We start from the raw sequence: 15,764 nt of genomic DNA, 5'->3' as shown, positions 1-15,764 counted from the left end.
CTCTTTCAAGAGAAAACCATAACGCTGAAATAACAGCAGTATTTATGCACTATAATTATGTTTTTGTTCGCTGTTGTTTTTGTTTGTTTTTAAGGGCTGGTTCACACGGGCGTCTGCTGAGCTTTTGCTTGGCATTGCGTTCAAACGCCAGCGTTTAAAAGCTAGCTTTTGAAAGCTTTTGAAAAGCGTTCAAGGCTAGTAGTTCTAGTCTCTGCTATTGTTTCCTCGCGTTTACCGCCTCTGAAAGCAGCATGTTGCTTTTGAGACTAAACGCAACGCTGGGATCTACTGCCAGGCGTTCATGAAAGCCTGCAAAAGCCAGCTCTAAACGCTCCCATTCACTTGCATGGGATGGCAGTAGATCCCAAAAAACGCTGCATCTGAAACGCTGCGTTAAACGCCACAAAAACGCCCGTCTGAACCAGCCCTAACAGTCTCAAAAAGCGCAAAGTATTTCTCATCAATTTGGCTTTTCTATACTTGTTACAGAATCGCAGTCGCTCCAAAAATGCTACATGCAGTGCTTTTGTGATGCAATTCACTCTCGTTATGAAATAGAAGCTATGAAAATGAGACTCTGATCAATAATACAATATACTTTGCATTATTGAATTCAACACTGTTTTAAGACACAGGCAGGTCAAGCCTAGTGTTTCTAGTAAAAGCCATCTCCTAGCTGGCCTTTATAAGCAAAGCAATCTGCTCAAGGATGACTATGGGCATGATTCACAAAGCTTTTTCACCTGTTTACCTCTGTTTTCAACTTATCTATTTTACTTTTTTAAGCTTCCAAAGAGCAAGAATATAATATAATATAAAATAACACACATCAGACCATAGTCTTTTGAAAATGAAAGATCACAGACCAATCTTACCACCCTTCATGTAGTATGAGAGCCATACCTACACAGTCTATTCTATGGAGCTGAACTCCCCATCAGAAAAAATCTTTGCAAGATGCTGCACACACAGATGCTGTACAGACACAAAACATCAGTATCTGCAAAAGATCTGTTCCTGACAAAATCCGTTCCTGCAAACTGCATTCATAGTCTATGAGACCTGCAGATCCTCATACACACCTTGTTTAACTGACATTCATCTGCAGATCAGACAATCATCTGCAGATCTGAAAATCAATCCACACATAGACTATAAATGCATTTTGCAGGAACAGATCTTTGGCAGATACTGATCTTTTGTGTCTGTACAGCATCTGTGTGTGCAGCATCTTGCAAAGATTTCTGTCTGATGGGGAGTTCAGCTCCATAGAATAGACTGTGTAGAGTATGGCTCTCATACTACATGGAAGGGGGTAAAATTGGTCTGTGATGTTTCATTTTCTAAAGACTATGGTCTGATGTGTGTATAAGCCTTAAAGAGAACTCGAGGTGGGTTTGAAGAATATTATCTGCATACAGAGGCTGGATCTGCCAATACAGCCCAGCCTCTGTTGCTATCCCAAACCCCCCTAAGGTCCCCCCTGCACTCTGTAATCCCTCATAAATCACAGCCACGCTGCTGACAAACAGCTTGTCAGAGCTGGCTGTGTTTATCTCTATAGTGTCAGTCTGCTGCTCTTCCCGCCTCCTGCAGAACTCCAGTCCCCGCCTGCATCCCTTCCCTCCCTGCTGATTGGAGGGAAGGGATGGGGGCAGGGACCGGAGCTATGCAGGAGGCGGGTGAGCAGCTGAGACTGACACTACAGATGTAAACACAGCCTCACAGCACGGCTGTGATTTATGAGGGATTGCAGAGTGCAGGGGGACCTTAGTGGGGTTTGGGATAGCAACAGAGGCTGGGCTGTATAGGCAGATCCAGCCTCTGTATGCAGATAACATTCTTTAAACACACCTCGGGTTCTCTTTAAGGCAAGAAAAGTAATATTGAAACGAAGGTAATCAGGAACAGCTTACCTTGAGTGATTCTTTTGCTTGTAAATGTGTTGAAATGTTATTTTTTTATCAATTAGGTGATAAATACGTCATTTATGAGAAGTTTTGTGAATAGAGCCCAATGAGAGCAGTGGCACACTTTATAAAGGAGGACTGGAGAGGGAACATTTTAAAAGCACACTTTCCAAACAGGAAAGATTTTTGATGCATATTTTTTAAGCAGGATCATGATAAGTTGTTGCTAGTTTACTAACAGTATAATGAAAGAGTAACAGCGCTGACATGCCAGTATATTAAAATCAGACTAAAATACAATACAAATATCTTGCATTCAGGAGCCCATTGTAAAATATTTTCCCCACAATGGCTTCTATTCATAAAGCATTCCCGCATGCGGTAATGCTCAAAACAGCTGACTTTACCGACCATTTAGCAAAGTGTCATTCCTGAGCAGTGCAGGAAATTACTACCTTATGTGGCGATTATCTCAACACGTCACTACATGTCAATTCATAAAGATTAAGGGGCCCATACACTCAGCCGATTTTCTGGCCGACCGATCGATCCATCGATTGCAAATCGGTTGGCCAATCGACCGATCGATGGTCGAATTCGATGGATTTCCATCGAACTGGCAGGGTGGAAAATTTAGGTCGATCAGATGAGATTGCTTATCATTTTGCATTGGCCTTAATGGAAATCCGATGGCAAAAAAATGCCATCAGATCGAATTTCAAAAGATTTCAAACTGAAATCTATTGGAATTCTATCCTAGTAAAAATTTTTCTAAAAACGCATCAGATAGATCATCAGATGCATTTCTTATCTATCTGCTGCCAATCTGACGAGTGTATGGGCACCTTTAGAGTCAAGCGAAATGGGAAGGGAGAATACAGACTGTTTAGAAAAGGAGATAAGCCAGCGATAACAGGCAAGATAACAGGCAAGCTAATGGAGACAGACCTCCCAGGCAGCAGCAGTGAGAGCAGAACAAAAAAAGGCATCCCAGAATACCCAGGCTGTGTTTTTTAACCAATTGGGTACCTGTTTTCAGATAAATTTCACATCAGAAAGCCTGCATGTGTAACATTCCTTGAAGGTCTTCTAAGCTGCGTCAATTAAATAGATTGTTGCACACTGGTGGATTTGCCATCAGATTCGACCAACAGATAGATCCCTATCTGATCGAATCTGATCAGAGAGGGATCGTATGGCTACCTTTACTGCAAACAGATTGTGAACCGATTTCAGACTGAAACCGTTCACAATCTGTTGTGGTGGTGCTGCCGCTGCTCCCTCCGCCCGCATACACGCATACATTACCTGCTCTGCCAGGGCGACTCTAGTCCCCAGGTCACCGCTGCTCCGTCTCCGGCATGCTTTACTTCTTCCTGCCCGGCAGGAAGTTTAAACAGTAGAGCGCCCTCTACTGTTTAAACTTCCTGCTGGGCAGGAGGAACTGAAGCATGCCGGAGACCAGCGCGGACACGGAGCAGCGGTAACCGGGGGTAGTCATGCCGGCAGAGCAGGTAATGTATGCGGCTCTATTGCGTCGGTCGAACGCCGCTAGCGACGCGCTCCCTACCCGCTGGTGATCGACGGTTATTTTCCGCACGGAGCGATCGACGGGATCGGACGAAATGGATTGAAATTCGGCGTGTACGCGAACGATTGGCAGCAGATTCAATCCCAGTGATCGAATCTGCTGTCGAAACGGCGGCAAATCGGGCCAGTGTATGGCCAGCTTAATAGACAGATTCAGAGAAGATTCAGGGCAAGGAGAGGCAGTTTAAAAAAAATAAAAATGCACATCTAAAGGGAAGATGGGGCTGCCTCCTTTATAGTAACTGACTCTGCACAGAGAAAATGTATCAACTCAGCCAGCACCACTAGTTTAGTGCAGGAATTCCCCGACCTTTTATCGCAAGTGTAAACTTTTTTATGAATTAGCACACAAAAGTCTAAGATACCAATGCAGGGTTTTCCCTCCAAGATTTTTTTTTTTCTGCAAATGTTTTATGAATAGAGCCCAAAGGGTTAACTTGCACTAAAATGCTATAGACACAGCAATATTGACCTCCATGTAAACAAAGTCTAGTTTTCTTACTCTTACCCTGGGACATGCAAGCAGATCAGAAAAGTAAGAAGAAAGTCAGAAGACCTGAGCTATATATATCAGCTCCAAGTGAGTGAGTTAGGAAGTATTCTAGCAAGAGGTACAGAACTAGTCCATAAACAACCTTTTTTTTGCCACAGATCAACGCAATGACAGCCTGTGTGGATTACACGCTTGCAAAAAGGTGCAACTTCAGCTTTAGTCAGTTTTGGAGGATCAATGATGGCTGTACCATGTAATGCAAATATTTCAGGAAAAATAAAAATTACAAAAATGTCATGCAGAGTACAGGTAAATGTTTGCAGCAACCACCAGAAAGTGGTATTGCATTTTTCAAAATGTTTTATTATTATATTTTTTATTATTTTCTCACAATTTCAGTCAGAAGATACTATATGTGTTTTGCTAAAACAGCAAATCAACAGATGCTCATATAGTGAAGAGTTTTAGGGGAGAGATCCCTTACCTGAAAGAGGGACCAGCGGAAGCTAGTTCACATTCAGATCTAAAAGTCACAGAGTGCCTTTGAGTTGTTCTTTTGCGTACAAGGGTGCCATACCAAGCCATGCTTGACCCAAAACAGCTAATGCTTACAGTAAATATGGAGAAAAGAGGGGTGCTAATCTCCATCAATCACATTTCAGAACTATTCTCGATTGTAATGGCCATGAGGCTATTAGCCACCAGGGCCAGTTCTAGACAGGCACATATAAGGGGGCAGACAGAAATTTGCAGGGGGCATAAAAAAAACCCTGCGCCGCGTGTAGCGCGGCGTGCTGAAAAATGGGCGTGGTCATGCAGCAGACCGTGGGTGTGGTCATGGGTGGGGCCAAATATACATGACTTTAGCAGTGGTGTTAAAGGTCTGCTGGGATAGTTTGAGCTCTGCTGTAGTGCATCCCCCAAAAATATATGTGATCTGACAGCATTTCACCAAAAATACACTGCCAAGTTGCTGATGTATGGCACCCTTAAATTTGTAGCTGCTGCTGGTCTCCTATTAAGAATGTCTTAAAGTGTACCAGAGATGATTGATACTGTTTTATACATACCCAGGTCTTCCTCCAGCCCCATGCACACAGATCGCTCCCACGCCGCCGTCCTCCGTTGCCTGCAGCTCCGGTATTGGGTCACGTTAGTTCAGCCAGTCTGTGCAAGAGGAACTGCGCTCTTTACGTATCTCTCCAGTGACCATCGAAGAGATACGCAGAGGGCGCACTTCTCTTGGGTAGACTGGTAGAACTAACGGGACCCAATACCGCAGCAGCAGGCAGCAGAGGACGGCGTCGTGGGAATGATCTGTGCGCATGGGGCTGGAGGAAGCCCCAGGTATGTATACAACACTGTCAATCATCTCTGGTACACTTTAAGACATTCTTAATAGGAGACCAGCAGCAGCTACAAATGATTACATTAGGATACACAAAGCTTAAGAAGCTAGGACAGGCAGTGGGAGGGTTAAAAGAAAATGCAGGCTGAAGTGAGCAGAGCAGATAAAAGAGCAGAGGGCAGGTCAGTCAGTGAGACTGACTAGTGAAAAGAAGGGGGGTGAGCCATTACACAGAGTATACCTGACCTCTGTGCAGATTGTTTTTGCTCCCTGAGCTGCAGATAGGAATCAGTTAGTGATAAAAGATTATCCCCTGCCCGCCAATCATCACAGTAATGTGGGCACAGGTCCTCAGGTCAGTGTGGGAGGTCAGGGGACTTATACACTATACACAACATAGCATCCATCAGCAGCACACAGGCACAGTCTGACAGGCTGTGTCCTGTGTATGTAGAGAGCTGGGCAGCTGGGACTGGAGACATAAATCACTTGCCTTTTCCTTCATGTCTCCCCAGCGCGCCCATCGCTCTCATTCAGATACAGAACAGATACTTGTGGCTGGCTGGCCGGGATCACATGGGGCCGGGCAGCCAATGAGAGAGCAGAGTGTCTCAATCCTCTCTCACTGGCTGCCTGGCCCCATGTGATACCCGACCAGGCTACTGAGTGTCTCTATCTCCGCCCCCTGCACACAGCACAGCGGAGATAGAGGAGATGTGACTGCGTTCCACGGACCAGGAAGCAGCAGCATATTTGAGGGGGCAAGAAGTCTATTTGAGGGGGCTCTGCCCCCTCTTGCCCCCCCTAAAGTCGGTCCTGTTAGCCACCCAGCAGTTCACCAGTCAGTTGCCATCAGTTACAGCAACAATGACTGCACTGAATCTTCCACAGTTGCTGTTCCGACCCAAAACACACTCAACCCAAATCTTTAAACTGTTCAATAACCCAGGAAGCTGGAACCTACTTCTACCGTACAGTATTGTTACATAGCAAATTTCCATTTCTGTTTCTGTAAAAATGGAAGCTAACGTTTCTATTGACTACATTACCTGAAGTGTGGCAAGTACAAGCTGCCAGGATGTCCCAAGGTATCCCCCATGACAATGTGCTAAGTTAAGCAATGTCCTCATACACTGAATGTTCTTAGCAGTAAGCTGAGGAGGAAGAATGAAAAAGACATTACACAGGTCCTCGGAAACATGTTTCATTGTTTTATTGAGTCAGAATTGGTTAGAAGGATTAAACTAAATTTACTCAACCATTACAGTTCCTTGCGGCTGCAGAGCTAGAGGCTGTCCAACGGCCACTACCTGCTGATGAGAATCGCTGGAAGGGCTGATCATCTGTACATTCTGGCCCTGGATGGAATACGCTGTACAAACAACAAAGAGTCAAGTACATTTCTGAAACTAAATGAACTAATATTAATGCTTAGATTCTCATAACTTGCTTGTGGAATGTGAGCATGCAGAAGCTAACCAATATCATTTCTGCAAGTCCAGTCCACTAACTGCAGTGACTACGGCAGACTCCTTCAAGATCAGACAAGTTGGTTACTCCTGGTTCACACTCAATCCAATTTTAGAAGAGTGTACTAGCTGATGTAATCCCTTAAAGGGACACTTAAGTCAAACAAAAAAAATGAGTTTTACTCACCTAGGGCTTCCAATAGCCCCCTGCAGCTGTCCGGTGCCCTCGCCGTCTCCCTCCGATCCTCCTGGCCCCGCCGGCAGCCACTTTCTGTTTCGGTGACAGGAGCTGACAGGCTGGGGACACGAGTGACTCTTCACGTTCCTGGCCACAATAGCGCCATCTATGCTGCTATAGCATATATCATATACCATATAGCAGCATAGAGGGTGCTAATGTGTCTGGGAACGCGAAGAATCACTCGCGTCCCCAGCCTGTCAGCTCCTGTCACCGAAACAGGAAGTGGCTGCCGGCGGGGCCAGGAGGATCGGAGGGAGACGGCGAGGGCACCGGACAGCTGCAGGGGGGTTTTGGAAGCCCCAGGTGAGTAAAACTCATTTTTTTTTGTTTGACTTAAGTGTCCCTTTAAGCAGGTTCACCACTCCTGCTCCACACAGTGACTAATACTAGAATTCACAGAAATTCACTGCGGCAGACTCCCTCTATAATCTATAATGCATTAGTGCTTTAAAGAAAACATATACTGTGCTGGTAGAAATATGTGGGCCATCATTTCTGAACCCAACTTTAAACTACCACTTTAATGTGGATCATTTGTCTTCTACATTTCTGGCTACTGAGAGAACATGCATCTATTAAGCCAGTAAATGAAATTATAGCACCTGATTTGCTAACATTCTCAGGTTTAGTACGGTATCTCAAAGTATTTGGTAGAGGATTAGCCAGGCTACCAGTATTAATAAACAGAAGGAGGCAAGCAATGGCATCCCACATATTTATCCCTCTAGTTCAGATTTTCTAAACTAGTGAATAGAAGTGCTCCAAAAACTGCAGGATGCTCACTTTTCTTCAGACTTTTGTGGTATAGTATAATTCCCTCTCCCAACTGCTGTGTCACTCCACATAAGTGGGTGTTTCTGGATGGATCTTAGGAATGTGAGCGCAAGTTCAACTCTGTTCACGAGAAGGCTATTTGCACATAATCAGACACAGGCTGATATGATAATTATGCATTCTGCTGACCTGTATGTTCAGAGGCTATGCAAGGAGTGAGGGTCAGAGACCATAACACTGGACACATTAATGCCAGTTTTCAGAAAAAATCTGCACAATTGCATTTCATAACAGGCTATTTGATTTCAACTTAGCTACACTGAAAGCTGTAACAGGAAATGCACTTCATCATATTCGAATGTGAATGACTACTTGTATGTGCAGGATTAAATCTTTGACTTGGAAGTGTTTATGAAAGCTTCTATGTATGCAGGAGTGTTACAAACATCCTAACACAATCTGTCCCAGCCCAGCCTGCTTACATTTGTTGCATAGAGCAGCAGTAGAGCTGTTCAGCACAGTGAGGGCGTAGTGTGGAGGCAAGGAGCCTTTACAGATGGCAGTAATGAAAGCGTCTCTCGGCGTTACAAGCCCCAGCTTTCCGCACAGGGCTGCCATCGTCATTTCCGCCTTCAGAATATTCTCTGTTGCAGTTTCATCAGTGCTGCAAGGAAAGACAGATTTGTTTTCAGTCGATACAAGGTGCTTTAAAATTGAATTCAGCTAGAAAAAGAGTGATGATTAAAACTTTATTTTTTAGAACCAAAACCTTAATTTTACTACATCATGCAAACTTTACAGTATTGTTGGGAATCTGCAAATTATGAAAAACACTATAAGCATCAATTATACCAATTAAAAGCAATTGGAGGACCAGTTTGTTCTTTATTGTCCACTATTAATTAGCAGTTCAATTATAGACTGTATGGTGCTCAAGAATTTGAACAAAGAAAAATGGCATCCACATACATCATTCACTAGTACACAATCCCATCTGCATTAACCAAGGATAGTCGCAGAAGATGCTGAAGTGGTGCCTTTTTAAGCCTTGTACACACATAGGTGGAATGTCCCCGGGAGACATTACGGGGCTGACACTAGGCCTGAACGATTTTAGGGAAAAAATTGAATTGATTCCGAAATCGCGATTTCGATTCGATTCAGGATTTCCTTCAAATCAAGCTTTGTTCCCCCTCTGTGCCTGTTTGTTAAACCCCTGTGCCTCTCTGTCCCCATCTCTTTGTGCACCCTCTGTATCTCTTTGTGGCCCCTTTGCCTCTCTCTCTGTGTGCTCTTTGTGTCTCTCTTTGTGTCCCCTTTGGCTGTGTACCCTCTGTGTCTCTCTCTATGCCCCCTCTGTGTCTCTCTCTGACCCTGAAGGTGCAGCAGTGCTGGACATACCTTCCAGCACTAGTCCAGCAATGCCTGTCTATCTACTTCACCTCCTGCAGGCTCTAATGCACGGCACACTTCCTGTTGGAACTTGGGGGAAGTTTGAAGCCGCTTTTTCAAACTTCCCCATGCGGAAATGTCATGGTGGAAATTGCCGCTTTGACGATCGTTCAGGCCTAGCTGACACCGTACAAAGGTGTCACTAGCCTGTGGACTAGTGACTTGTTCTGTTGATCTGCGGGGGGGGGGGGGGGGGGGGAGGGGTGATAGGGGGTAAGGAAAGAAGGCAGACAGAGCAGCGTGGGAGTGTAAACACTCAACAGGCAGGGTAAGTGGGGAAAACAATAGGTTGTTGGTCAGCCGAGCAGCTGAGGCGGGTCAGAGGCTGCTGTACACATGCTGGATTCTCGACAGAGGAGGTCGTTATTGCCCGCTTCAACCAAGTTTCATCTAGCATGTGTACAGGGCTAAACTCTATTTAGGTTTCTGTAAAAGTCAGGTACATTTGTTCTTCATAGTTTTGGGTCACCCTTACAAGAACCTCCAGAGGTACTGCATTGCAATAAAGTGCAGATTTTACAGGACAACAGTAACCAAGCTTACCAACTTCATGTGAATAAATATTAAAAATACAGGGGCAGTGCATGTTTGCTGAGTACATATTTAACCCTCCTCACCCAATTTAATCCCTTAGATAGAGAGCCTATGTGGCATGGTGCCTTTTCCCCATGTGCTTTTCTCTGCCACCACATGGACTCAGTGACTCTTCTGTTATATTTATCCCTACATTTCAATCTATGCACCATTGTTTATTATTCACACTACAGTTCAATATAATTCTCAAAAGACGCTTCCTTTGGGTCTAAGACACAACACTTAAAAATATAACCACAGGAGAAAAAAGGAAGAAGTATATATCAATTTAAATAAAACCTTTCCATTTATCAGTATCACAGTCATAAAAGACTAATCATAAAAACCACGGTCTGGCATACTCATGAGGGATCAAAATTGACATCCACTGGTAATTATAGGAATGTGCACAAAAGCAAGTTAGTATATTGCCAAGGTGAATGAAAGATAATAACTTTGATCCTAAATAATGATTTCCAATAGCAACAGTCCACTCCTTTTACTGAAAATATAGGATGATGAATAAGCACTTGTTTGGATAGTATCAGTTATAATATGTATTTGTATTGTAATCCAGATTCCACTAAGCATTTCAAAGGAGATAGCCATCAATCATACTGTTTACGTGACTAGGAAAGTTGATGCAAAACTTCAAGCTGAGTAAAAAAACATTGTATGGATATGGAGATTCGCCAGGGATCAACCCTTATGCAATGTCCCAGCTCTCAGAGTTTTAATGCAAGTTTGGAAATTTACAGTCTGCCAGGGAATACACCCTTATGCAGCTTCCAAATAAAGTCACGTGATGGTTGTCGCTTAACAGATAACAGTTCCAACAATAAAGACATCCAGTCATCAGAAGCAGTCAAATCCGTGCAAATAGCAATGTCTTTTGAACTCTTAGAAATTGGTATAGTAGTGACTGTGCATATAGATCAAAAGTGATACTCATCCATCCAGTGAACTGATCCCAAGTGGTGTCCGAGGTTCCCTCAGAGATGCCAGGCTCTATGGGGTCATGAGCCCATGGGTGCCAACCAGTTTCACTGTTAAATAGACCAGCATAGACCGCATAATTTGAGCCTGCCCTGATGATGCTGGTCTATTTACCGGTGAAACAGGTTGGCAGCCCCCCTACATTTATACACTGAAAAGCTACAGACAGGAACAGGTTTTAAAAAAATACAAATAAATACGGTCACTTACACTGAGCATATCACAACACGTAGTTTATATTTTGTGCATGGCTTTACCTCTTACCTTGCATCTAAAAGAAGAGAGAGAGCAGCGAGAAGACCGCACCAACACGCATTGATCATCTCTTCCCACACGCTTCTACCAACTACATAGAAAAAAAAAAAAGCAAGACAAATGTCAAGAGCACAAATAGTTGTTATTGTTGTTACTAGGTATTATTATTATGATGGAAGTTTTTATTTTTTTAGAGTCGAACAACACAACCTTTATAGAATACCCAAGGCAGGCGGGAGGGATCAGTGAAGTTTTACTAACCTGGGGATTCTCCCAGCCTACCGCAGTCTATCAGGTCCCGGGGAATGCTCCTGATCTCCTCCCCCAGCGCGCCGCTGTCCCCTCCAAAAGATCCTCTAGTTGCCGGCTACTGTGCATGTGTGGCCCAAGCCACATGCCTACACGTTTGTGCAGTTTGTAACGACTAACTGAGCATATGCAAAACGCTCCCAGCTAGGAGATAGCAACCGAGGAGGCAGTCTACGATCTTTTGGAGGCAGACGGCGGCACACTGGAGAGTATCAGGAAGACTACCAGGGACATGGCAGACTGCGGGCTGAAAGAAAGTAAAACTCCACCTTTTTTCCTCACCTCAGGTTGTCTTTGAGTATGTCATTTAGACTGTGGAAGAAAATGATTGCAATCAGGAGAAGCCCATGTAGACACTAGGTGAACATACAGTACAAAGTAAATGGAGAATGCATCCTGGGTAGATATTTGAACCTGGTCCTCTAGCTCTGTAGCAGTGCTAATAATCTGGCCTTCACATTGTCGATTAAAAGACGACTGCCATGATACCCTTTACAATCCCTTCTCCAAGAATTTGAGAATTCTGCTTAACCTACATAGGTAACAAGTACAATCCCTTCAACCTGCTGAAAAGTGCTCGCAAATCTTTCCCATTCAGAATTGACGTGGTGGGCTTCCCATCCTGAACTGACAGGGTGGGCGATTTTATTTCCTTTTAAAAATGCTAGTTGCCTGGCTGTTAGAAGAAGCAGCCAACAGATCACCTTACCAGATCTATTATCTCAAGATTCTGAGCCAGAGATTCCGAAAATTGTAAAAGCAAAGGATAGTACAGCAGACAGGCAAGCACCATATTTAAAAGGGAATCAGCCATGCCTGCTTCTATATAGCTATTAGAAAACCTACAATCAAAGAGACATAGCAGTAGTTGAATACAATACATCAGTTAGTGACCTGGCTCTTCTTCTGGAGGGTCGGACACAGTTCTGAGGTCTTTCTGGCAACTAGTTTGTGGTGGAGTTTCTTCTGCTGAAATCTGTGAGTCTGTTTCAGCCTGGCCAATCTCTCCTTCAATCATGGTGGTAATGCCACGGACAAGATCCAAGAGACAGTGAAAGGCCACCGACATGGCATATCCCTCTGGGATAGTAGGCGGTTCCACCTTATCCAGCATTTCAAGACTAAAAAGAACAAGTAGATTTGCTATAAGATGGAGCTCCCTTCAGAATTAATTTAAAATAAGGTATTGATAAGAAATTCAAAGAAAGTTTAGCGATGGCTGGAATTTAGTGCTATGAAAAAAAGACTACTCAATTTCACATTCAGCACCTTGCTGGACAGGAAGGATTTTATCTTACAATCACAACTATTACAATTTTGGTGGCTTTGGGAAGTATGCTTCAACTGAAGCAGGCATGCAGCATTATTACTATTATTTATGAAGTGCGGACATCTTCCACAGCGCTTTTATGGAGTATTTAGTCATGTCGCTAACTTTCCTTTAGAGGGTCTCACAACCGAATCCCTACTATGTAGTATATATATATGTCTTTGTATGTATCACGTAGTATACTCATCATAGTCTACCGCCAATTTAGGGGGAAGCCAATTAACTTATCTGCATGTTTTTAGGATGTGAGAGGAAACCAGAGTGCCAGGGGGAAACCTGCACAGACACGGAGAGAACATACAAACCCTGTGCAGATAGTGGGGTTCAAACCAGGGAGCCACGCTGCAAGGCGAGAGTGCTAACTGATACACCACCCAGGATGACTTGATCCTTGGTCACAAATTAATAGCAATGGCTATAGTGCATCAATGAACATAAAGCCAACTAGTTTTACCATTTGAAAACCAGCGCCATGAAAGAGTTTGGTGTTGTTGTCAAGGCACGGATTCCCAAATAAACTACGACAGATATGGGAATGCATCAGCAAGTGACGTGCTGATGACATTTAAAAAAAAAAAAAAAAAGATGGATAAAACAAATTTGTGTTTGCACTTCCTAAGATGCACATTAATAGATGGATAAAACATTTTTTTTATCTGTACTTACTAAGTTGCCTTGGCACTGCCTTGAACAGAAATGGTCATGATGGGTATCCAGGTGCCTCTGTACTCAAAGGCAGGAAGTACACTTACACTGCCAGTAGCTGCTGCAATCCCTGATGTAGCTGGAATAGAGGCAGGAGCACTGGAGCTGGAGCCAACTGTCAGCACAAAGAGAAAAAAAAAACATCAGACATACTCTAAATGTTTATTGGAACAGTGATGATAAAAATCTGTATGCAGAAAAACTATTTCAGAAGATTACAGCAGAAGCATTGCCTAATATTGATCTCATTATTGCAGCTGCAAGCTTTGTACTGCCCTGAAGTACTAAGCTGTGCAGAACCTTGATCATGCATTGCAATGGCCTGTACCATCCCTGGCAAAGAACGGGCATTTCCTACATATAAACAGAAATAGCATTATGTCAACAGATGTTCCTTAGATTTGATGTATAGCCACCTAGTTTTTGTTATGACTACAGAACTATTAACAGTTGGTCACATTTTTTCTTTCACGTTATAGGAGGAAAACATGACTGATGTGGCATGTCGTACCTTTAATTAGCTACCGGAAAATATATCTACTAAGAAATGTATTAGCACCAGATAGAGGGACCCTAAGCTGAGCGTGTGGGTATGCATTTCAAGAGGTGGGGACATAAAACTTTATACAAATTATGCTTCCTGATCCAGGGGGCTGGGCGGATCAGATACTTGCCATCTCCGCCACTCCTGTGGCCTGCAGCAAGTTACTTTCAATTTCGTGACCTCTGGGGTCATGACGCTGGAAGGAGAGCGAGCTGCTCTGTCAGCGTCCAGGGAGGCGGGGGAGCGGCATGGGGCGCGGCCAGGTAGAGACAGCTACCCAATAGCAGCTGTGAGAAGCCTACAGGAATGCCCCCAGTGGGTGTTTTTAAGCAGGGAATCCCTCTTCTCCTTTCCCCTCAAGATTAGCAACAGTCATTGTCAACAATTTCATGGTGTTATAGTGCAGCAGTGGTGGTGGGGGGGGGGGGGGGGGGGTTAGAGAGCAGCGGGGGGGGGGGGGGGGGGCACAGAGGCATGTTATGAGGCCGGAAACATACCTCTGTGTCCCATCTGCTTCCCCACTGCACCGCCTCAGGTACTTTTAACCACTTAACGACCAGCTAACGCCCATAGGCGTCAGCAGGTCTTAAGTGGGTTACCATGGAAACGATCGAGCGGCCTTCCCATGTCAGTTCACGGAGGGTGTCTCCGTGAACAGCCGGAGAGCCGCCGATCGCGGCTCGCCGGCAAAATGTAAACGCGCGGGGAAGAAATCCCCGCTGTTTACATCATACGGTGCTGCTGCGCAGCAGCGCCGTAAGGCTGGTCGGCAATCCCCGGCCTCTGATTGGCCGGGGATCGCCGGCATATGATAGGCTGAAGCCTATCCTACAATGCGCAGGACGGATATCCGTCCTGCGCAGCTCACAGGGGGAGGGATAGGGAAGGAGAGGGACGGAGCGCCGAAAACGCTGCGGAGGGGGACTTTGAAGAGCCCCCCCCCCCCGCAAAGCGCAGCAAGCCGGCGGCGATCAGACCCCCCCAGGAGGACATCCCCCTAGTGGGGAAAAAAGGGGGTAAGTCTGATCGCCCTGGCTCTATCCTGATCTGTGCTGCGGGCTGGAGAGTCCACGTACCACAGATCAGGCAAACCACCCCTGGTCCTTAAAGGGGAACTGAAGAGAAAGGTATATGGAGGCTGTCATGTTTATTTGCTTTTAGACAATACCAGTTGCCTGGCAGCCCTGCTGATCCTCTGCCTCTAATACTATTAGCCATAGCCCCTGAACAAGCATGCAGCAGATTAGGTGTTTCAGTGGTTCAGACTTATAAGTCTGATCTGACAAGACTAGCTGCATGCTTGTTTCTGGTTTTAATCAGATACTACTGCAGAGAAATAGACCAGCAGGGCTGCCAGGCAACTGGTATTGATTAAAAGGAAATAAACATGACAGCCTCCATATACCTCTCTCTTCAGTTCCCCTTTAAGTGGTTAAGCATAACCATAAATACTTGGTAATAATATCTCACTTACCGGCCCATGTCCAAAATGTGTCCCAACCCCCCCCAAGCATTCAGTCTGGCTTTGTTCAGGAATCTTTATAGCTGAGTCTGTCTTCTGTGCTGTCTTTTCAAGCCCAAGCCTGCCCACTTCTGGCTCCGCTCAGGAATCATTATAGCTGAGTCATTATAGCAAAGCCAGACTGAATGCTCAGTCGGGAATTTTATCTGGGCTGATAAGAAGAAATCTGAACAGTAAATAATGAAACAGAGCAGGGTAGGCGTTTTTTCTAATGTTCCCACTGACATATATGGTAAAATACATGAGGGTGCTT

The 15,764-nt window shown here is 44.6% G+C and overlaps 1 protein-coding gene across 3 annotated transcripts in view; it reads right to left on the bottom strand.

The window, feature by feature from the left end:
- The window catches only part of MON2 (MON2 homolog, regulator of endosome-to-Golgi trafficking), a 157,051-nt gene that overhangs the window by 80,617 nt on the left and 60,670 nt on the right, over positions 1–15,764 (bottom strand). For all 3 annotated transcript variants that reach the window (XM_068276881.1, XM_068276879.1, XM_068276880.1), the window contains exons 11-16: positions 13,407–13,560; positions 12,305–12,531; positions 11,111–11,192; positions 8,308–8,489; positions 6,601–6,713; positions 6,391–6,495 (exon numbers count right to left, since the gene is read on the bottom strand). In XM_068276881.1, the coding sequence (XP_068132982.1) occupies positions 6,391–6,495; positions 6,601–6,713; positions 8,308–8,489; positions 11,111–11,192; positions 12,305–12,531; positions 13,407–13,560 (863 nt within the window). The remainder of the gene's footprint in view (positions 1–6,390; positions 6,496–6,600; positions 6,714–8,307; positions 8,490–11,110; positions 11,193–12,304; positions 12,532–13,406; positions 13,561–15,764) is intronic.

The sequence above is a fragment of the Hyperolius riggenbachi genome, chromosome 3 (assembly GCF_040937935.1).
Source record: "Hyperolius riggenbachi isolate aHypRig1 chromosome 3, aHypRig1.pri, whole genome shotgun sequence".
Lineage (NCBI taxonomy): Eukaryota > Metazoa > Chordata > Amphibia > Anura > Hyperoliidae > Hyperolius > Hyperolius riggenbachi.
The sequence above is the reverse complement of the archived record's forward strand: the minus strand, read 5'-3'. Positions and strand labels throughout refer to the sequence as shown.